The 25169-nt window shown below is 39.2% G+C and overlaps 1 protein-coding gene across 1 annotated transcript in view; it reads right to left on the reverse strand.

Moving 5' to 3' along the window:
• shisa8b (shisa family member 8b) overlaps positions 1 to 25169 on the reverse strand; it is a 35359-nt gene that overhangs the window by 3205 nt on the left and 6985 nt on the right. The window contains exons 2-3 of the mRNA XM_067370163.1: positions 14518 to 14639; positions 3427 to 3549 (exon numbers count right to left, since the gene is read on the reverse strand). Coding sequence (XP_067226264.1) covers positions 3427 to 3549; positions 14518 to 14639 — 245 coding nt within the window. The remainder of the gene's footprint in view (positions 1 to 3426; positions 3550 to 14517; positions 14640 to 25169) is intronic.

Raw genomic sequence — 25169 nt, forward strand, 5'->3', positions numbered from 1 at the left:
ATCAGAATGCCAAATCCGCCATTTTGTCCAACAAAGCAGTCAGGAGTTAGAAGATTAACCTCAGTGGACTTAAACTTGAAAAATGGTGTGTATTATTGACGTACTGACGCGTTTGAAACAACATTTCTTCTCATGTTCATTCATGTTTATTTGATGTTATAAATTAACTAGTAGGAAGAGATGATCGGTTTATGAGCCTGCTGAGCTGAGGCGCTACAGCAATCTGTCACGACCATGGTCACGACACATTAAAGAGCCACAAAACGGTTTTTATTGTTTGAATTTATTAAAAAAACTACACAGTTTGAAAGCTGGGACTTTGTTTAATATCATAAGTAACCTGCTCTGTCTTGTCTGTCAACGTGTTGTCAGTATCCTCTTTGCTCCGCGATGTATTTTTCACTGTGTATTGCGTGACAGCACCACGGCTTGTCTGACAAAGCAACAGTAACTAAGGGGGGCGGGTCTTTGCATGGGTCAATTTAGAAGAGTTTATGTTTATGTGGGTTTTATGAAGAGTTACCATCATGGTGACAGGTGGTTCATGCGGCTTGTTTTAAGAACAAGTATATCAAATGCTTTATTTTGCTGTACTTATTCAGCAAGTGCTATATCATGCTATTGTTAACATGTTAGAAAATGAGTTAGCTTTAGCTTAGAGTTAGCTTGTTATAGCTAACTAGGTTTACACTAATACAAACGTTTACATTGAGGTTACATAATAATTTTAAGCAAAATGTATGAATTACTGTACTCAAAAATGCCAGTTCTGCTCACTTAAACTGAATTTCTTAACTTAAAAATTTTGAAGCAACTGATTGCCTCAATTTTTTGAGTTTTGCCAACTTAATTTGGGTTTACAGTGTACATATGGCTCAACCCTGTGGGGATGAAGGAAACGGAGGCGACCTGGCTGTCAGCCTAAAGAGCAGGCCACCAAAATCCCAAACCTTGTCTGCCACCGCCAAAGTCCTTCATATATCAAGCGGTGGCATTGTAAGTATTATGAAAGTGAGCCTGTCGCTTCCTTGCGCTCGGCTGCAGCACACCCACAGTCTGGGAAATGAAGTGGTTATGAGGATGCAAGACACAGCTTCAACTGTCGCAGACCTATACTATTGCGGTCCTTCGGAGCAAGGTAGGTGTCTCAATGCCTTAAGGCCACTGGATCAAGGCACAAAGCTTACTAAGTGGCAACACTGGCTCCGCCTCTCCATGAAGCACCTACCACATGTACATAAAAAAAAAAATGCTGTTCCTTGGTGCCCCTCGGGCAGAGTTTGGACACGCGGCTAGCACTTTCAACCCCATTGTGCTGGCTCATTAAAATAATCCGACACGACTGTGTGATTAATTTCACCAGGCACCTGCTCAGGTTTGACAGTGTCCGATGCGTGGCAAAGATGCTTCCATCCTGTGTGATAGAGCCTGTTTCTCCAATCAAGATGAAGAGAGGGTTTTACAGCCCTCATTCATCATAACGAAGCTAGGTGGTGGGTTGCGGCCAATTTAGACCTATATTGGGTCCTGTATAAGCTCCCATTCAAAAGGTTAACACAGAAACGCATTTTGACATGCGTTCACCATCAAGATCACTGTGATAGACCTGAAAAGTCTCTTATGTCTCAAGTACTCATGTCTGTTTTGGGGAACAGCAGAAGGTGAAGGCTCTCTCCAAACAGAGGATTGCACACTGGATTGTGGATGCCATTGCTTTGGCATACCAGGCTCAGGATGTGCCATGAACCCTAGGAGTGCGAGCACACTCCTGGGCTGCATCTTCCTGGGCTCTAGCGAACAGTGCCACTCTAATAGACATCTGCAGATCAGTGGGCTGGGCAACACCCAATACTTTTGTGAGATTTTATAATCTCCAGGTTGAACCAATTTCATCCTGTGTGTTATCAGGTACAAACAGGTAAGCTATAGACCAGGTGTACTGCTTGCACACAGCACCTTTCCCCAATCTGAGATGATATTGTGCACTTTTTTGTCCATGTGAGTTCCCTGGGCTGGCAAACCCTGGACTTCCTTTTACCCTCCAGCACCCTATAGCTCTGCTCTGCCACCAGTTACTGTGTTTGTAGAGCTACTGTCCACTAGGAGCTACCACAGAGACTTATTTCCATTTGTGGTACATTCTGGTTGGTAAGTCCATGTGATGTATTCTCCACATGTTAACCTCCCTTTGGGCAGGATGTGGTCTCCCTGGTGTTCTTTTTTCTGCATAGAGAGCGCTTTCCTCAGCAGTAACTTCTGGTCTGCACAGATGTGCGTTTTTATCTAAAAAATATCTAAATATCTATGGAAAATACTATCTATGGTTGTGGTATTTTCTATAGGGACCACTAGTGTCAGTTTGTCGACACAATGTCGACGAAACCACCGTTCCCTGATGGAGGGGACAAGTCGGTGTGTCCCTCCTGACAAAAACACTGAACTACCCTCTGAAATGGCTGGGACACTGTCTCGGCTCAGCACAAACTTCATGAGTGGTTGCAAGCCACCTCCTTTTATACCCATATGTACAAGGGAATGGCATGCAAATATCACTTGCCCATTCTCATTGGCCTTTTCTGAAGCATCAGAGGTGTTTGGGGTTCCCAAGTGTGACCCCTAGTGTCAGTACATCGACACAATATCTTGTTCCCTCCATCAGGAAACAACAGTAACCAAGACATGATCTATTCTGTGGGGAAAATAGCATCAGATTAGACAGAACCTGAAACAAAATAACTTTTCTTTATGTGAGCAGATGAAGAAAATTGTCGACATATTAAGGGTCTATTTAAAGGTAATTTCCGGCAAATTGCTAAAAGTTTTGACAACATTTTGGTGCTGAAGCTGTTGCATGTGTGAATTGCATATGTGGTACATTTACCGGAATAAGAAATTTTACTGGGTTTTGTGTGTGAAAGTGGTCACTGATTGCCTTCCAACAAAAGATAAACATAATGCATCTTGAATAATAAAAAACGTCTGAAGGAATATGTAATAAACAACCGAGAATGTTTATACAAAACGTCTCTTTGACCTGAAAGAACTAGATTATTTGCAGCTTAAACTGAAAATAAAACTGAATTACCCTCATTATACCCCTTTAAACTTTTCCATTATGTCTGATGAGACTAAAAATCTTGTGTTACAGTGGATAAGCAACACCTTTTGTTTAGTGAGGATTCTGACAAAACATTTGAATGTACACACCTGTCTAAAAGTGTAGCCACCGGCACTGGGATGTTAAATTATACCGGGAATGACAGGGTAAACTGTGTAGTGCCCCAATTGTCCTCACCACAGCAGAGGGCTTCCCTGATTCTTTCAAACTCAGGGACTGTTGTTTATGACATCCAACAGAGCATGAAATAATTCAGCATCTGTGAATGAAGTATGTTTGTGCACAAAGTAGCATGTCACTGTTCTTACCAACTGCTTTCAGAGAGTTGTACTTATTCAGTGCCAGGCCTGGTATACTGAGGTTGCTTTGAGGATGAGAGAGTCCAGCCGATGTACCAAAAGAGAAGCCGGCATTGTTTAGATGGTACTGTTCTGGAATACAGAAGAATGATAGAACATTAAAATGAAAATTCTGTATATGTGGGTACAATATTTCATGAATAAAAGTATAAAGTTTGAGGTCAGTAAGATTTCAGCCAGGATGCAATGAATTGATCCAAACTAAAGACATGTATAATGTTACAAAAGATTTCTATTTCAAATAATTTTTTTCTTTTGAACTTTGTATATATCAAAGAATGCTGGAAAAATATATATATCACAGTTTCCACAAAAATATTAATCAGCACAACTGTTTCAACAGTAATAATAATATGAAATGTTTCTTGAGCATCAAATCAGCATATTAGAATAATCTGAGGGATCATGTGACAGAATACTGGAGTAATGATGCTGATGAAAATTCCGCTTTGCCATCACAGCAATATATTATGTTTTAAAATATATAAAATTATAAATAAGTTATTTTAAATTGTAATGATATTTCACAATTTTACTGTATTTTTGATTAAATAAATTGAGCCTTTGTGAGTGTAACTTAAAAAAATCGATCAAAAAATCTTACGACCCCATTTTTTTTTCCCAGTTTGAAATTCTAGTTTTCCTCAATGTGAGAATGCCATCTTACTTTCAGGTAAGATCCCTGAGTAGTTTAGCTATTGTAAAAAGCAGAAATTACCCTGTTACAATATGTGAAGGCTATTAGTGGGAAAACATGCTGTGGATTGAGTCACTTTGTTGAACTGCAATAGAGACCTATTTAAATTCGCTCTATATGCAGCGACCCTATATTGACCATTGAGATGTGGTTCAGATGCCCCAGCCTGAATGACCTATTTTTCTTTGTAAGCTGTGGGTGACGGCACAGGAAGGACATTGATGCATTTAATGAGTGTTAGATGTTGCTTTCTTTTTTCCTGTTTGTTCCATTACTCATTAGTCACATCTCATTTAACATGAGTGGGGTGTTGAGAGATGTGGACAGCCATTCTTTTAGGGTAAACCTGTGTTACACACTCTGAAATCACCCTGGCATCTCCTAGAAGTGGTAAACAATGTTTTAATGCTTTAAATGAATGTTGCATTAACCCTTTCGCACGTAAGTTTCAAATATTCTGTCTTACCCCCCAGCGTGAGTTTTTTTAGCCGACCGTTATTTAGAACGTATCACTTTATGGTTTCCATGGTGACGCGTCATTGCTTGTTATGTGACACACCGCAGAACTGTATGAATGATGATCTGCTTTCATTTAATTTTTCCTTTTTTATTCAAAATATTCACAAATTTGGTTAACTATAGCATGAAATATCTAATATTCCGATTGCCAAATATGTGCAAGTGGATGTGTTTTGCTGTTTAAACACCTTTATAACGATCGCGTTAGTTGAGCCATATGAGCGATGGGCGCCACCATGTTAGTTTGCACCGCACAGAGAATCGGATCTGTTGGATTTACAACCCGTGAATTTATCCACTTCTCCCGAAATACATGAAAGTAAGTGTGCCGGTGAACTGGGGAAGAATAGAGTAAGCTTTTAAGTTACTTTCAGAATGTGTATCTGATATGAATTAAACGTGCTGTCAAGTTATAATGGAAAGGGTTGTTATTTCCGCTTCTATAGACATCATTGTGTATTTTACAAACTCTAAATATATTGTTTTGTTAGTACTCATGTGCATTTAAATGTCTGAAACCTGAAATGAACATTATTTGGTTGAAAACCATATATATGAAAAGCGCTGAGCGCGTCCGTCTCTGATTTAGCGCCAGTTAAAGCGCGCACTCACATTTGAATTTGGCAGTTGATCACGTAATGCACTGAACGTTCTAATCACACCGGTGTGATCGTACGCTCCTGGGGCCAGCCAAGACTGATCACACCGGTGTGATCGTACGTGTTAAAGGGTTAAAGCCAACAGCATACCTGTCAGAAAAGCACACCCAAAAACTCTGTCTGGGACTGTTCTGATGTCATCATGGTGCATGGTGTCTGGGTAATTCTGATGTTTATTTGCATGCAAATTACATCAGTTGAACCAAGCTTGCTCAAGATTATTTGAGGTATTACTGTATGGCTCTGCTTTTTAGTCTCTGCAGGTGTAGCTGTCTTTTATGTTGTTTAAGGGAAGTATTACCTTTCTCACAAGGTCTCTTTTATAAATCTTGATCAACTGAGAGTGTGGTGCCCTGAGGACATTAGCTTTAATACAACATCAGCAGTGCTGTTAACCACCATTTTCTATCTATGTGCCCTCTTGACACTCTCTGCTGTGTTTGATAATGATTAAGAGTAAAAGGAGGAACTAATGAAGGGGGTTTGTCAGGGTAAAGCATCTCTCAGGGTGCAAGACTTAGCATCACAAAGAGAAATCAAACCAGATTGTTCTTAAGATTAAGTATATGTGATCTAATTGAGCAAGAGGGATAGAAGAGCGTGGGTGATGTCCTCTGTGCACGTTAATGTATTCATTAGGTATTTCTGACTAGACCTTTGAAGTCAAAATCATCGTAAGGAAGTCCAGAGGGGTAATAACAGCTTTTGATGCATTATGTAATATTTTTAGGGCCGTGTGCATTGCGTACTGAAGCAGTTTTGCTGGATATTAATAAAGTCATGCATATTTCTAAAGCAGTTGCAGAACATTTTTCAGATTCCTAAAGGTCGTAATGCACAGCATTATTGCTTTCCATGTGACCACGAGTGTAGCCTATATTTTAAATCTAATGTATGATAAACATTTAGTTGCTGTGGAAAAAAAAATGTTATCAAAAATAATAACCAGATTTACAAAATAAATTTTCTCCACATAACTGGGATAAAAAAATAAATAAATAAAAAAAGTCAGCCCACTACAACCAGTGTTATTGTTAAATAAAACTAATACAAATTGTTTTCATTCTTTGAAATAAAATAAAATGTAAATATTAAATAAAAAACAAATTAGAAGTGTTGATATATAAGTTGAAGTACTAACATTTCTAAAACTAAATTAAATTGTAAATACATTAAAGCTAAATAGAAATATAGAAAAATGAAAAAAAAATTGTTTTGACGTTTTTGGAGATGCGAGCTCGAGTGCGTCAGCGGCCGTTCAGTGCTTCTGTAACCGCCGAGAACAGCTTAATCTCGGCCAGTGCCTCAGGGATTTGCCGCTGGCTCTTATAGTGGTTAAACACGAGACATAATTCAATTTGAGTACATAGAACGGGCAGTCTTTGGTCTTATTGATCTATTATTTGTTCCAGAGCAAGTCGAATTTTGCTATATTAAATTTGATAATAATAAACGTAACGTTACATCCTTATATAGCACATTGGCTACAACTAGACGGGACATCAGACTCTTCTCTGCTTCAAATACGTAAAACATTAAACTTTATAAACATATGTTTTTTTGAGTAAAGAAAACGCTTTACAATTTTTTTTTCAAACATCAGATCTTTTATTTACCTTTGCATTGCACAGAGGAGATGACCAAACTGCGTGCGCACTTCATTCAGGAGGTGAGGCGGATTAATGAGGCTTGATTGACAGTTTGAGGATCCAATGGAGTTAGGAGGTTTTTTCAAAAGCTCTTTAAAATCCTTTTCATTCGTTAAATATTTGTAAAACCCACATACCAGCGTAAATTGTGACCTATTTTTTTTTAATAACTAGTGCTTTATGTTTGACTGAACTGTACAGTTGTGCTTATATGTTGTTCAATAAATATTATTTTATATAAATATGTCCATTAAGTAATATGGATTGAGTGAACATTACATTAATACACTTTACAGGAGAATTAGTCAGGGAGTCACAAGAGACTTTTAAATTGAAAGGAACTTTGCAAAAGGAAGTTGTTTTAGCGCTGTGGTGTTATGGATGGAAAATTCCCAAAGCTGAAAAAAGACAAATACAAAGATCGTTTCCCCCTAAGCGGACATTCAAACGGACTTGTATAAAGGATGTAATATTATGGACATCGACTTGATGAATGAATGTAATGCAATAAACCAGACACAGGTAATAGCCTACTCTCTCTCTCGTGCTCTCTCTCTCTCTCTCTCTCTCTCTAATACTAGGGCTGCACGATTAATCGCATGCTATTCTCACACGCATTTCGTCAGTAAAGCCGGTTCCCTGATTACGGCTAAATCGCCATCACCTGCTTTCAAATGAAGTGCATTTAATAGACAGAGCCGTAGTTCACTGACAAGCCACGCAATATCGCGTTCATTATCGCAGGCGATTCATCTGCGATATGAACGCGATATTGCGTGGCTTTTCAGTGATCTACGGCTCTGTCTATTAAATGCCGCTTCATTTGAAAGCAGGTGATGGCGATTTAGCGGTAATCAGGGAACCGGCTTTACTGACGAAATGCGCGTGAGAATAGCATGCGATTAATCGTGCAGCCCTACCTAATACTGTAGAAAATTCAATGTGTTTCAATGAAGCGACTCAACGTTCCTTCGTTACTAGCTCTAAAGTGACATTTTAGAGTTAGTAACGGAGGCTTGGTCCAACTGTCAAATTGAGATTTGAATCCGTGGCGGAAGGAAGTAGTGCTGCACAAAAGAGGGTTTTAAAGACACTCCGTTGTTGTTCTTATTTATTTAAACACACTCGTGCCGTTGAACTGTTGTATAAACGCAATATCACACTCGTAGCCGTGCGATATGGCTGTATATCAGCACGCTGTGATTCGTCCGTAGGCACGAGGCCGCAGGCCGAGTGCCTGACGAATCACAGCGTGCTGATATATATATATATATATATATATATATATATATATATATATATATATATATAAAACAAAATTAAAACTTAAACTAGAATTAAAGTAAAATGTAAAACTAAAAAGGTAATTAAATTGTAAATACATTGAAGCTATATATATATATATATATATATATATATATATATATATATATATATATATATATATATATATATTAATATATATATATATTTATATATTAATAACACAATTAAAACTTAAACTACAATAAAAAAAATTTAAAATGTAAAACTAAAAAGGTAATTCAAAATTTAAGTACATTTTATAACAGAAAAAAAAAAAACATTGACTACAACCCACGGTGAGTAATCCCCCACTATGTGCTTAATTATTATTATAATATTAATTTTCACTCTACTTTAATATGTCAGAAGTGTGCATGAATATGTTTAGAAAGCAAGGCAGCACAATATATTTAAATATATATATATATATATATATATATATATATATATATATATATATATATATATATATATAATATATAAATATATATATATAAATATATATATATATATATATATATATATATATATATATATATATATATATAAAAATATGTATGTATGTTTGTATGTATATATATATATATAATTATTTTCAACAGGCCCATAGCCATTCCATCTCTCTAACTGTAATATTTTTCCAAAAGCATCCATGATACAACTGTGGTAATGTTAAGAAGTGAACTGCTGATGGCTGTAAAGTGAGTTACCATTTAGCTGAGTTTTTTCTTTTTTTTTTTTTTTGCTTCAGGGACAGACTGATGTATAACTCAAAACCAAGTGAGAGCCAAAAAATGACTTCCTGCCTGTCATATTTGGGGATGGCATATATGAAACATTCTGCCTGTCATATTTGGGGATGGCAATGTGAATTGAATGGGGGATTGAGAATGTGCAGCAGAGATGCACTAATATGGGATGGGGTGGCATCTGTGTATTTGTGCATTATTGTTCACGCTTTTCACTGGAGTGCCACCATCTTCCACTATGAAGGCCTGTTGTGTATGTTCTTAGCCCTGAAGCAATGGAGATGTCTGTGATGCTGTAGTGTGAGGTGTGTGTGTGTAGCGACATATAAAAACAAAGCCTGAAATGCCGGAGGCAGAGAATTAAAGAGCGGACTGCATAAGGGGAAGTCTAAAATTGGACCGTTCGTCTTTGTGTATGACACTGTCATGCCATAGCACATGTGCTCATATAAACATGAAAGGGGGTGGAGGTATAACTTTCTTGCAAAATTACAAAAAAATAAAATATTCTAAGTGTCTTTGGGCATCTTGATAATATAGAGAATGAAGAGAGAAAAATGTGAAGAAAAATACATTGTTGTAGAGTTGATAGATTTCACTAAATTTGAGGCTATTTGACATCTGAGAAGAAATACAGATTAACTGAACTCTGAGCAGATTCCAGCATATGAGGATATCTGAAAGTGCATGAATAAGAATCTTCTAGCAGATTTATTATGAGAACAAATCAACATCACAGAGAAATTACTGTGAAAGAATGCAACAAGCAGGCTAAAAGATAAAGCATCTTTACAGATTTTCTAGTGCAGTCCTTTGACAAGAGATAGTCAACATGAATTGTCATTCACAAGCCGCTTTATACTGTAATGCATTTTTATTTGAAACAGATTTAAAAAAAAAAAAAAAATGGACCAGAAGTCGATTGGATGATGAAAAGTGGACACTGAATGGAGGAAGACCAACGCTGCATCCAAAAGCTTAAAAATGCTGCCTTCTAAGAATGCATTCCAAGGTAGGAAGGAATCAATGCACATTTGAATCCAATAGTTAGCTTCACATCCTTTCTCCTGAGAAACCTTCATCTGATCAATCATGTATCCTTCGCTACCTTTGATATCCCACAATATCCCGCGTACTAGCTAAAAAACAAAGATGGCATCTGAAAGTTGCGGTTGGTGGTCTATTTATGTGTAAAATCTGTATGTTTTTGACCAAAGTTAATATCATTTTTAGTGAGAATTTACTATAGTTATTTAATATTCACTTAGTTTTTACCAGAGCTCTCTCTATTTTCTCTAGATCATTAAATCGTTTTGCTACCTCAGAAGTATGTCCGAAATCAGTTTTGTTAGGTACTGTCGTGCACAAATGCTGCCAGCGAAGTCATTGCCTGATAGGCCATTGAGGCAACAAGCCACATGCCTAAGCTTTCAGACCCAGCCCAAATGTAAGTTTACTAAAATAATGCCTAAATAGCTGTTTGGCTGTTTTGAATAGCCTGGTTAAAAGACAGATAACTCAAAAATCATTTATCACCCTCACATAGTTACAAACCTGAATGACTTTCTTTCTTCTATGGAACATAAAAGAAGATATTTTGAAGAATGTTGGGATCCAACATTGGAGCCCATTGACTTGTATTGTATTGACAAAAAAAAATAAAACTCTGAATGTGCGTCCACTTTGCAGGCCACCGTAAGTGGGCTGCAAAGTGGACTACACAGGGTATTCCACCATCTTAAATGAATAGAATAATATGAATAAAAAACAAACGAGCTGAAAAGGGAATTGAGGCATCAGCTTTAAAGGATTAGTTCACTTTCAAATGAAATTTTAAAAAGCTTATGCTGTATGTCCTACGCCTTCCCTATTCTACTTATGGAACGAACGCAGCGCCAGTTCCATTTTTTCCGTAAATAGAATAGGGAAGGACGTAGGACATACAGCGTAAGCTTTTTGAAGAATTTGAAAGTGTGGTTTTGGCGGAAGCACTTGGAAGGCGATCATTTGTTTATATAAAGCATATACATTTAAATGTTTTTTGAAAATGACTGATCGTTTCACTAGATAAGACCCTTATTCCTCGTCTGGTATCGTTTAAAGCCCTTTGAAGCTGCACTGAAACTGTAATTTTGACCTTTGGAGGCCATTAAAGTCCACTTTAAGGAGAATAATCCTGGAATGTTTTCATCAAAAAACTTAATTTCTTTTCGGCTGAAGAAAGAAAGACATGAACATCTTGGATGACATGGGGTTGAGTACATTATCAGGAAAATTTTATTTGAAAGTGAATTAATCCTTTAATTAGTACCAGGTCTGATTTGTGTGCGGTTGTTCGTGGGTATAAATTGTGCAAGACGCGACAGTTACAATACAGCTATCATGATTACAGTTAAATAAATGCTTTCAAATATGATAATTTTTATATTAATTAAATTAATAATACATATATATTTATATAATAGAAGTATTACATACACATGTATATTGTAAAAATATATGGTAATATATTATTTACAAAAGTATATTAATGCATCAAACCTTAAACTCTTAATATGTGTTACTCAAGTGTCCATATTTGTTGACTTTGCAGAGTGTCCAAATGAAAGCATTTTGAAGTGAACTTAAACTGATATATCGTGCTCCGTGAGTACAGCAGTGAACACTATGTAGGGACTTTTAATCAAAAACACAGTTTTTGACATTTCTAAAAATATCACAGAAGAAGAAAGTTGTAGAGATTTGGAATGACATGAGAGTGAGTAAATGATGACAGTGATGTTCATTTTTGGGTGAACTATCCCTTTAAGTAACATCATTAGACAAGTTGTTTTAGAGGAATACATTTTTTGATTAGACAGACTATTATTTTTTATTTTATTTTTTTTTTATCCATGATGAATTGTTCTCAATAGGGCCTGAAATTTGCTTTAAACTCAGCTTCAGTTAAGTAAATAAGGTTGATTTTGATTTCATGTTAACTTTAAATGAAAGGGGCTGGTGCTTGCTGAACCGTAGGACTTATAGCTGATTTACAGCATACTGCTATTGGTGCCACAATCTCTTCCCAGGCATGTTGTGATTACACAGCCTCAGGCCTTTTAACCATCTAGTGCTCATCACACTTACTCTTCCAGACACTGTGGAAGTGTAATATTCCCAATTTAACCCTACGCATATAAAAGCCAACATGAAGACATGTCTTTTGAACTCTGGCATTAAATGTCACCTTTCCAGTACAAGACCTAAAACAGCACAAGTACTATAATATTCACGCTATTACTGAGGACGCAGAAATTACGCAGTGAGATGTGTACAGTCACATCGCTAAAACCTCTAAGCACTGTGGAGCGAAACTTAAATCCCCTCATAAAGAGGAGAGGAAAGTGTGCTGCTTAAGCCTGGCACAGACGCTGGATATCAGCATAAACCCCACATCAACTGTCGGTCTGAAGCCCGCTGTGTCTCACGCCTGTGTAAATCCACTGAGTGCAATCGCAGATGAGACGACCTCGCATGCATTTATAGATGAGTAAGAAAAAGAGGTTACAGATGTATTTTCCTCTAACTTTTGAGAAGAAATAGAAATTATGGGGGAGAAAAATGTCTATCTATCTATCTATATAATATATATATATATATATATATATATATATATATATATATATATATATATATATATATATATATATATCCATCCATCCATATATATATATATATATATATATATATATATATATATATATATATATACATCCATCCATATATATATATATATATATATATATATAGTGATTTATTTGTGATGCCAAAGCTGCATTGTCTGCAGCCACTAAAAAGATTGTGTATAGATAAAAATACATATAAATATAATATATCTTCTTACATATAAATACATATTAATATAAATATATCTTCTTTGTTTATTTTATTTATTTTAATTGTTTGAGTGAGGTCCAATGCTCTCCACGGATGGAAGAAAGAGTCATACAGGTTTGGTACGACATCACTTATAAGATGTGATTTACTCATGCCGCGAGCATAATTGTGATAGCTCAAATATTTTTTTGCACAACATTGCAGAATTTAAACCTACAACCATTTGGTTATCAGCCATTGATTCTATATCAGGAAAATCATACACTTATTTAATTATTTAGAGTTGTTGTTTGTTTGTTTTTGTTGTTGTTTTTGTTTTTTTATTGCTGTATATATACATACATTTTTATACTTTTTTTTATAGCTTTCAGCTTGGCATGGCGTTAAACTATAAACAAACAAATATATATATATATATATATATATATATATATATATACACACACACACACACACACACACACACACACACACACACATACACTACTGTGCAAAAGTCTTAGGCACGTCAGTATTCCATTCGTCAGTAATGGTTTTAAGCCATTTATTTATATCTTTTTCTGTAGTGTGTCAGTAGGAAATATCAGTTTACATTTCCAAACATTCATTTTGTCATTATTTGTAATAATCCACTGAGATTTTGAAATGCACAAGGAGTCTGACAACAGCCGGTGCTCCACACAGAGATCTGATCTCACCATCATTTAGTCCGTCTGTGATTACATAAAGAAACAGATGAAACTGAACAGACTAAATCCAGAAGAACTATGGCAACATCTCCAAGACACTTGAAGAAACCTACCTCCAAAGCTATACTGTGAAAAGTTTTAGGCACTTGTGTACAAATGCTGTAAAGTGAGGATGCTTTCAAAAATACTGTCATAAATAGATTTTATTTATCAATTGACTTCTATGAACTAAATCAAATCAATATTTGGTGTGACCACCCTTTGTGTTTAAAACAGCTTTTGTCCAGGTACACTTGAGCATTGTTTTTCAGGTAGCTTTGCAGGAAAGTTTCTTCAAGCGTCTTGGAGACAGCCACAGTTCTTCTGGATTTAGTTTCATATGTTTCTACATGTAATCACAGATGGATTTGATGATGTTGATCTCTGTGTGGAGCACCAGCTGTTGTCTTATGACTTATTGTGCATTCAAAAATCTCATTGGTTTATTACAATTAATGACAAAATGAATGTTTGGAAATGTGAACTGATATTTCCTATTGATAAACTACAGAAAAAGAAATAAATAACTGGCTTAAAACCCTTTTTGGGGGTGAAAATACTGACGTGCTTAAGACTTTTGCATGGTACTGTATATCTTTCAGCTGGCATGGCGTTAAACTATAAACAAACAAACAAATGTTGTTGTTTTTTGCTATTAAGAACAGGAAGAAGTGAGCAGCTGTGAGACAGTGATTCACAGTGTGCGTTGTCATGCAATACTATTGGGAATCGAGCCCGTTGGGGAGCTGTGAGCAGACATGTACAAAGGTGATGCATTGAAAAATGCAGAATCTTTAGCAGTTTTTTTCTTGTATGTTTTGTATGAAGGGAGAACATCAGAGTAAGTGATCTCACCGCTGCGGCTGCGAAGCATCCTGGCAGAGATGCCATTCGCTCCGATAGATGTGGTGCTGCTCAATGGTCCATCCACAGGACTCAACTCCCCTCCTGGCTGCTTCAGCAACTCCTGCAGAGTCCTGTGAGGAGACAAGAGTAATCATTTACCAAAACATTCTATCCAACAGGGATGCCATTCAGGATAGAATCAAGAATTTACCAATGAATTCTGTATTTGATTTGAGGTGACAGGAGCTAGAATCAAAATTCCCAACTGAATTTAAGGAAGTACAATTAAAATGATATTGCATATTTATAAATCCACTACCATTCAAAGGTTTAGGTCCAATAAAAATGTTTTTTTAATTTTTTATGTTTTTGAAACAAATCTCTTAAACACACAATAAATATATATATATAGGAATAATAGATAGGAATATATATATATATACAGTCTAAAAGTTTGGAACCAACCAAAAGATGTTTTTATGTTTTTAAAAGAAGTTTCATCTGCTCTCCAAGGCTACATTTATTTAATTAAAAATACAGTAAAAAACAGTAATATTGTGAAATATTATTACAATTTAAAATAACTGTGTACTATTTAAATATATTTGACAAAGTAATTTATTCCTGTGATGCAAAGCTGAATTTTCAGCATCGTTACTCCAGTCTTCAGTGTCACATGATCCTTCAGAAATCATTCTAATATGCTGATTTGCTGCTCAATAAACATTTATGATTATTTTCAATGTTGAAAACAGTTGTGTACTTTTTTTTTTTCAGGATTCCTTGATGAATAGAAAGTTCAAAAGAACAGCATTTATATAAAATACAAAGCTTCTGTAGCATTATACACTACCATTCAAAAGTTTGGGGTCAGTAAGAATTTTTATTTTTATTTTTTTGAAAAGAAATTAAAGAAATGAATACTTTTATTCAGCAAGGATGCATTAAATCAATCAAAAGTGGCAGTAAAGACATTTATAATGTTACAAAAGATTAGCTTTCAGATAAACACTGTTCTTTTGAACTTTCTATTCATCAAATAATCCTGAAAAAAAATATTGTACACAAATATTTTGTACAATTGTACACATTAAATGTTTCTTGAGCAGTAGATCAGCATATTAGAATGATTTCTGAAGGATCATGTGACACTGAAGACTGGAGTAACGATGCTGAAAATTCAGCTTTGCATCACAGGAATAAATTACTTTGTCAAATATATTTAAATAGTACACAGTTATTTTAAATTGTAATAATATTTCACAATATTACTGTTTTTTACTGTATTTTTAATTAAATAAATGTAGCCTTGGTGAGCAGACGAAACTTCTTTTAAAAACATTAAAAATCTTAGTGGTTCCAAACTTTTGAACTGTACTGTATATAATAAAACAGTAATATTGTGAACTTACAATTTAAAATATTTATTCCTGTAATGTCAAAGCTGAATTTTGAGCAGCAATTATTCCTATCTTCAATGTCACATGATCCTTCAGAAATTATTCTAATATGTTGATTTGGTGCTCAAGAAACCATTCTCATTATTATAAATGTTGCTGAGCTGCTTAATATTTTTGACATTATGTCTCATTTTGGATCTCATTTTGCTGACATATTGTCATAGGACACTTAATCAGAGCAGTGTACTGTCAATAAGGCTGCATCCCTTCCCCGTTTTGCTGAAAAAGTATTAAAGGGTTAGTTGAGAGAGGAAATGTCATTACTGTGAATTCAGGCCTCACTGAGCCATCGGATTTAATCAAAAATATCTTAACTTGTGTTCTGAAGATGAATGAAGGTCTTACGGGTGTAGAACGACATGAGGGTGAGTAATAAATGACATTATTTTCATTTTTGGATGAACTAACCCTTTAAGGGTAAGAATCTGTAGCTATGGCAGTGCATATCAGTATAACATTAATGGTTCGGAGCAGTGAGTCCTGAGGCTGACAATCATCATACTGTCATATTTTATCAATACAGTCAATTAGCATCTACTGGCAGTCAACAGACTGTTTGTGTAGCAGGCAGTCAATGAATTCACACTCAATATGTTTTCTACACACTGTAGAGTTAGTATTCATTACACTAGTCATGTTAAACAATAAATATGTATAGGTAAGCAGTTAACAACTCTTGGCATTCACAGGACTGCAGTTATATTGGATTTGTCCTAGAGTTCCGAACTCTTTCCTGCAACCCTGGGTCCTCCTGGGTGCTGTGTTCTTCAAATCCTTGACACTCCATTATTGCTCTGTTTCCTATGGCCTCCACTTGTATCCCTAGTGAGGTCTCTAATTCTGTCCAACACCCTTTAACCAAATGGGACTGTGATGAGATCTAATGTGATTGTCAAGCACAAGCACACTGGCCTTTGGCTGGCTGATGCCAGTGGCAGTAGGCCACTGCGGCCTAAGAAAAACAACACATCAGAAAGGCATGATAATATAGTCACCCTGGTGATGACGTCTTCCAGGGAGGACAGACAAAGCATTTGCAGTGGAGCAGGGAAACAGATAGCAGTGTAATTGGATGGAAGCAACCGTTCCTGTGCCCTCTCTTTGCATCCCACCCTAGTATTTTTGGAATTCTCTTGAGGAGAGTGAAACTCAACTCAAACTAGAAGATAAACATCATCTGTTTGCTCTAGGTCTCTCTTGAGAGCGCACACCTATCAGTCATTGGGCTGGACAATGAACAGCTGTCCTCCTCTCCCAATATGTCCATGATATGGGTTCCTGAGCATTTTTGTCTTTTTAGCTGTACTAAGTAGACTTAGATGCAGTATAAAGAAAAAAGACAATGAATTAATGTGGAAAAATGGTAATGCTCACTATGGCAGCTGTAGGATTTGAAGTTCTCTCTTTTAAGAACTGATCACAAGTTTGCTTATTCTTGAATGTATACGCACATTAACTGGACTGGCCTTGGATTATTTTAAGCTACTGTATGGAAGCGAAATATGACACCATTGTTATTAGATTTTATTAAAATAATTGTATTGTTTGAAATATTTGGAATCCCTAAGGACATGGTCATGGACAAAATATGAGATGTGAGGAAAATGTATTTTTTGGTGTTTGCAGTCTCTCAGAGGAAATGCAAAAAAAATATATATATATAATATTTCCTCTAATTACATATTTTCTCCATCACTCTGTCCATTTAGGGGGTCTGTAGAAATATAATATTAATTATATTACAATTATATCATTGTTAAATACACCGTTCAGGCATAACATCATGACCACCTTCCTAATATTGTGTTGGTCCCACTTTTGCTGCCAAAATAGCCCTGACCCGTCAAAGCATGGACTCCACTAGACCCCTGAAGGTGTGCTGTGGTGTCTGGCACCAAGATGTTAGCAGCAGATCCTTGAAGCCCTGTAAGGAATTGTTTGTTCAGCACATCCCACAGATGCTTGATTGGATTGAGATCTGGGGAATTTGGAGGCCAAGTCAACACCTCAAACTCGTTGTTGTGCTCCTCAAACCATTCCGGAATCATTTTTGCTTTGTGGCAGAGCGCATTATCCTGCTGAAAGAGGCCACAGCCACCTGGGAATACCGTTTCCATGAAAGAGTGTACATGGTCTGCAACAATGTTTAGGTTGGTGGTACGTGTCAAAGTAACATCCACATGGATGGCAGGACCCAAGGTTTCCCAGGAGAATATTGCCCAAAGCATCACACTGCTGTTACGACAGAGACACAGGAAGCAGAGATATAAGCAGTTTTGGTGTTTATTGAAGTGACCAGCAGAGCAACAGGTAAGTAGATGGTACTGAAGATGGTTTTTGGAGAAGAATGCAAGTTAATACTGTCCTTGTATGTGCTGCAGGTGATGGTGGATGGAGACGCTGGAGATGGCAGACAGGAACACTCACACACACAGGCAGGTAGGAACACGAGGGGAACTGGAGACAATGGAGACGAAGGAGACGATGGAGACGGGTAAGTATCACTTGGGAAGTCCTTGAGGTAAGCATACAACAAGTTGTATAACGAACGAGACCGGACAATGTGTGTGTGTGTGAGTGTGGGGTTCTTGTAGTGTGGCTGATGACTGTGATGATGAGTTTCAGGTGGCGGTGATTAGAATTCCGGTGATTGAGTGCGCGGGTAAGGGAGTGAGGTGGAACCTGACGTGTCTGTGACAGTACCCCCCCTCCCACGGCCCGCTCCTGAGGGCCGAGGACCCCGACGTCGTGGTGGTCGTCCTCGAGGTCGTGGGGCAGGTCTGTCTGGGTGGTTGGTGTGGAAAGTCTGTAACAGAGTAGGATCAAGGATATCATTCTTGGGGACCCATGAGCTTTCTTCGGGACCGTAGCCTTCCCAATCCACCAGATATTCTAAGAGACCACCACGGCGCCGGGAGTCCAGGATCTCTCGAACCTCGTAGGCAGTCCCATCGTCCAGGATGAGTGGAAGGGGGGGCTCGACGGCTGCCACGTCAGGTTCTGTGGAAGGAAGAACAGAAGGGTGGTGAGGTTTTAAGAGTGACACATGGAAGGTTGGATGAATTCTTTTGTATTGTGCAGGAAGTTGTAACCGGTAGGTGACGGGGTTGATCTGTTGGAGGATGGTGAATGGGCCAATGAAGCGGGGACTCAGCTTCTTGCAGGGCAGGCGCATCCTGATGTCTCTGGTGGACAGCCAGACCTTCTGCCCCGGTTGGTAGGTTGGAGCGTGGGAGCGCCGAAGGTCGGCTGTCATCTTGCGCCTGCGCAGGGCTCTCTGCAGCTGGTGGTGAGCTGAGTCCCATACCCTCTCGCTCTCCCGGAACCAGTAATCGACTGCAGGCACGTTGGAGGGTTCCCCGTCCCAGGGGAACAGTGGGGGTTGGAAACCGAGTACGCATTGGAAAGGTGTTAATCCAGTTGTGGCTTGACGGAGGGAGTTCTGGGCGTACTCGGCCCAACCCAGGTACTGGTTCCAGGAGTCCTGGTGGCCATGACAGAAGGTACGCAGGAAGCGACCGATCTCCTGGATCTTCCGTTCCGTCTGCCCGTTCGACTGAGGATGGTATCCAGACGATAGGCTGACGGTCACACCCAGGAGGGAGAAGAACGCCTTCCAGACTCGAGAGACAAATTGAGGTCCTCTGTCAGAGACTATGTCTTCGGGGATTCCATAATGACGGAAGACATGATTGAACATTAATTCCGCTGTGGCCATGGCAGTGGGTAGACCTTCCAGAGGGATCAGACGGCAGGCTTTGGAGAAACGGTCTACGACAACCAGAATACAGGTGTGACCATCAGATTCGGGGAGATCTGTGACGAAGTCCACTCCCAGGTGTGACCAGGGTCTCTCAGGAACGGGCAGAGGATTGAGCTTGCCGGTTGGAAGATGGCGTGGGCTCTTGGAGATGGCGCACTCCCTGCAGCCCTGCACATACCTTCTGACGTCGCTGGCCATGTTTGGCCACCAGAAGCGCTGTTTGAGCAGCGAGAGGGTCTCATTGACCCCCGGGTGACCAGTGCCAAGTGATGAGTGAACGGAGTGCAGTAGTGGAGTGCGTCGTGTCCTGGTGATGTAACGCAAGCCCTGGGGGCAACCCGGCGGAGTGCGTGAGGAGGCATTGGAGGAGGGTAAAGTCTCTTCTGACCATTCAATGGGACTCATGAAGATAGATTCAGGTAGAATGGTTTCGGGGTCGTCATTCTTTTCCTCAGGAGCGTGGAGACGTGAAAGAGCATCGGCTTTGAGGTTCTTGGAACCAGGGCGGTATGAAATGGAGAAGTTAAATCTTGAAAAGAACATTGCCCATCTGGCTTGGCGTGGGTTGAGTCGTTTGGCAGCTTTCAGATATTCAAGATTTTTATGGTCTGTTAGTACTTGGAAAGGGTGGTTTGCTCCCTCCAACCAATGCCTCCATTCTTCTAGGGCGAGCTTTACCGCTAGGAGTTCACGGTCCCCGATGTCGTAATTCACCTCCGCCGGGTTGAGCTTGCGGGAGAAGAAGGCGCATGGATGGAGCCTACTTGGATTCCCCTGCTGCTGTGAGAGGACCGCTCCCACTCCGGTGGTGGAGGCGTCCACTTCTACGACGAATGGTAGGTCCGGGTTAGGGTGGACGAGGAGGGGAGCGGTGGGGAAGGCCTTCTTGAGGGTCTCAAAAGCTTCTGTGGCAGGCTGGGACCAGGACAGAGACTTGGGCTGCTTTCGGAGTAGGTTGGTGAGTGGACTGACAATGGTGCTGTAATTCTTGATGAAACGACGGTAGAAATTTGAGAAGCCAAGGAAGCGTTGGAGTTCTTTTATGGTACTTGGAGTGGGCCAGTTCTGGATTGCAGTGACCTTCCCCTCGTCCATCCGGATGCCACTGTGGTCAATCACATATCCGAGGAAATGGACAGAGGGCTGGTGGAAAGAGCACTTCTCTGCTTTCAGGAAGAGATGGAATTGCCGTAAGCGCTTGAGGACCTCCGCAACGTGGCGGCGATGTTCGGCCAAGCTCCGGGAGTAGATGAGGATGTCATCAATATATACCAGCACGAACTTGTGGAGAAACTCCCGGAGCACCTCGTGGATGAAATCCTGGAATACGGAGGGGGCGTTGACCAGGCCATATGGCATTACAAGGTATTCATAGTGGCCGGTGGGCGTGACGAAGGTGGTCTTCCACTCGTCCCCCTCACGTATCCGGATGAGGTTATACGCGCTGCGGAGGTCCAGCTTGGTGAACACAGTGGCACCGCGGAGATGTTCCAGGGCCGCTGGGACGAGGGGAAGTGGATATCTGAACTTAACAGTGATCTTGTTCAAGGAGCGGTAATCGATGCAAGGCCGCAAGCCTCCGTCCTTCTTGGCCACGAAGAAGAAGCTTGAAGCAGCAGGGGAAGTAGACGGGCGGATGTATCCTTGGTTAAGGGCCTCTTTGATATATTCCTCCATGGCCTTCTCCTCCGGTACTGATAGGGGGTATATACGTCCCCTAGGCACTGGCTCACCCGGTAACAGATCGATGGCACAGTCCCATGGCCCAAGGGCACCGGAGATGAAGTTTCCTGCTGACCCTGAATCGAGGAGCGCCACCACTGGAACAGAAGCATTATCAGCAGTAAGGTTTACTATAGTAGTGAGTGGTTTCATCTGTTGTATAGAAGGAACGATAGCACTCACCACGGGCCGAGGAGGACGGGTTGGGCATGTGGAAATGACATGCCCAGGAGATCCACAATATAAACAAAGATTCAGGGTCAGCCTTCTCTCATTCAGCTGGGGACAAACGGGAGTTATCCACTTGCATTGACTCGGGGGCTGGTTCTGGAGGGCTGACGGAGGGTGGAGGTCAGTGGCTGGCCCTGGTGCTCTAGGAGACACGACTGCATACGAGAACCCACGCGGATGGCGAGTTGAAGAGTCAGTTAGGGGTTTTCCGAAGACTTCTCTGAAGTGGGACACGAATGAAGAATAGGATTGTATGACAGAGCCTTTTTGAGTCCAGAGGGAATCCGCCCATTGAAGGGCCTTACCTTGCAACTGGGAAATTATGAACGCTATTTTCGCCGTATCGGTGGGATAGAAGTGCGGCTGCATCTCCAGGACCAACTCACACTGAAGGAGGAATCCGCTGCAGTCCTCCGCCGATCCTGAGTAGGGCGCCGGTTTGGCCATGGGACTGGCGGTGTAAACAGGTGAAGTAGCGGTGACTGCGGGTGCGGAAGAGGCAGCGGCGGTGGGTGCTGGTGATGGTGCTGGGTGTTGAGGAGTGAGTGCTCTGCGCAATGCGTCCACGAGCTCTTGAAACGGGTCCCGGTTGCTCATGCTGGTGGGTAGCTGTTATGGTCCGGTCTTCTGTTACGACAGAGACACAGGAAGCAGAGATATAAGCAGTTTTGGTGTTTATTGAAGTGACCAGCAGAGCAACAGGTAAGTAGATGGTACTGAAGATGGTTTTTGGAGAAGAATGCAAGTTAATACTGTCCTTGTATGTGCTGCAGGTGATGGTGGATGGAGACGCTGGAGATGGCAGACAGGAACACTCACACACACAGGCAGGTAGGAACACGAGGGGAACTGGAGACAATGGAGACGAAGGAGACGATGGAGACGGGTAAGTATCACTTGGGAAGTCCTTGAGGTAAGCATACAACAAGTTGTATAACGAACGAGACCGGACAATGTGTGTGTGTGTGAGTGTGGGGTTCTTGTAGTGTGGCTGATGACTGTGATGATGAGTTTCAGGTGGCGGTGATTAGAATTCCGGTGATTGAGTGCGCGGGTAAGGGAGTGAGGTGGAACCTGACGTGTCTGTGACAACTGCCTCCTCCAGCTTGCCTTCTTCCCATAGTGCATCCTGGTGTCATGTGTTCCCCAGGTAAGTGACGCACACGCACCCGGCCATCCATGTGATGTAAAAGAAAACATGATGAAAACATCATCAGACCAGGCCACCTTCTTCCATTACTCCGTGGTCCAGTTCTGATGCTCATGTGCCCACTGTTGGTGCTTTTGGCGGTGGACAGGGGTATATATATACACTACCATTCAAAAGTTTGGGGTCAGTACGATTTTTTAATGTTTTAAAAGAAGTATCTTCTGCTCACCAAGCCTGCATTTATTTGATTAAAAATACAAACAAAAACAGTAATATTGTGAAATATTATTCCAATTTAAAACAGCTGTTTTCTATGTCAATATACAGTAAAGTGTAATTTATTCCTGTGATCAAAGCTGAATTTTCAGCATCATTACTTCAGTCTTCAGTGTCACATGATCCTTCAGAAATCAATCTAATATAATGATTTGATGCTTAAGAAACATTTATTATTATTATCAATGTTGAAAACAGTTGTGTACAATTTTTTTTCAAAATTCTTCAATGAATAGAAAGTTCAAAAGAGCATTCATTTAAAATAGAATATTTTCTAACATTATAATTGTCTTTACTGTAACTTTTGATCAGTTTAACTCATCCTTGATGAATAAAAGTATTGATTAATTTTATTTCTATCCCCCAAAAATTCTAAAATTCTTACTGACCCCAAACTTTTGAACTGTAGTGTTTAATGTTACAGAAGATTTCGATTTCAGACAAATGCTGTTCTTTTGAACTTTCTATTCATCATAGCATCATGAACTAAAAATGTAAATAACTGTTTTCAGCATTGATAATAATCATTAATGTTTCTTGAGCATTAAATCATCATATTAGATTGATTTCTGAAGGATCATGTGACACTGAAGACTGGAGTAATGATGCTGAAAATTCAGCTTTGATCACAGGAATAAATTACACTTTACTGTATATTGACATAGAAAACAGCTGTTTTAAATTGGAATAATATTTAATAATTAATGAAATAAATGCAGGCTTGGTGAGCAGAAGATACTTCTTTTAAAAACATTAAAAAATCTTACTGACCCCAAACTTTGAACGGTATATATATATATATATATATATATATATATATATATATATATATATATATATATATATATATATATATATAATTGTAAGGGTTATGTCTTGTGTTTTACTATGAGTTGTTTTTTTCCTTTGTTCCTTTTTCCTGGTTGTAGTTAGCTTCATAAGTTTGCACCTGATGTTTATTTAGTTTATTAGTTTGTTGTATTTAAGTTCTTTGTTTCCTTCTGTTCACTGTCAGTTCTTGTCATATTTACTTTAGTTGTTCTGTTCACGTTCTTAGTTCTTGAGTTCATTGTAAATAAACTTTTTAACTGCTTGCAATTAGATCCTGCACTCAACTTTATTTCACCCAACTGTGACAATAATTATGTATTATATATAAATGTAAAGTGGCCATCAAGTGAACTGACTTGACTTGAAGGGACTTCTGAGATGTTGTCTGTTTGCCTGTTAATCAGTGTATGAAGCTTGCTTTTTAGATTTTTCTTAATATCTGTCTCTCTCATCAAGAGAATATGACAACTGCTGTGTGTTGTTAAGAGGATAACAACATAAAATGTTTTGGTGGTTGTTTTCAGTCATGTTGAAATGATTGTCCTCTCTGAGGTTGACTTTGAGGATGTGCCATGCTTATACTCAGACGGCTGAAGTCATTGACTCCAGCTTTGTTAGACGTCCTGCTGGGCTTTCACCCTTTGCCTCAGTGCATACAGACTCAATCCTGACTCCCGCCGCCATGATGTCTCACTCACACACTGAATATGTGTCAATATGAGTTGTGGAGAGTGGCACACATTTATTTCACCCACAACACAGACCAGTGTCTAGGAGACATTGTAGGAGATCTGATAAAAAGGGCATCCTGGGATAGTGCCACTGAGTCCTTCCTGAGGGGTTCAGATATACAGTGATCTGGCTGCCAGCCATGCTAGGTCAGAAGCAATGCTATCTGACATGTTTGTTCAATCACAATAGGGCCAATTTGTGTCATCTTCTGTCTCTCTTAGTCATTAAATCATCATCCTGATTCTTTTGCAGCTATATGGTGCATTTTTTCTTACAACCTGCCTCACGGTTTGCTTAGTAAAGAAGCCAACAACTAGCTGGTATGGACATTTATGCGCCCACTTATTATGCAAGAGAATACGTTTTAGTCTAGAATAGATGACCTTCTAGTCTATTTTAGGGGGAAATATATTGGTTGTAAGGCAAATAATAATGTGTAAAATGTTTATTTTTCTACTTTAAAGTATCATACTACACTATGTGTTTGGCTTTATTT

Source organism: Chanodichthys erythropterus, chromosome 19 (assembly GCF_024489055.1).
Source record: "Chanodichthys erythropterus isolate Z2021 chromosome 19, ASM2448905v1, whole genome shotgun sequence".
Taxonomy (NCBI): domain Eukaryota; kingdom Metazoa; phylum Chordata; class Actinopteri; order Cypriniformes; family Xenocyprididae; genus Chanodichthys; species Chanodichthys erythropterus.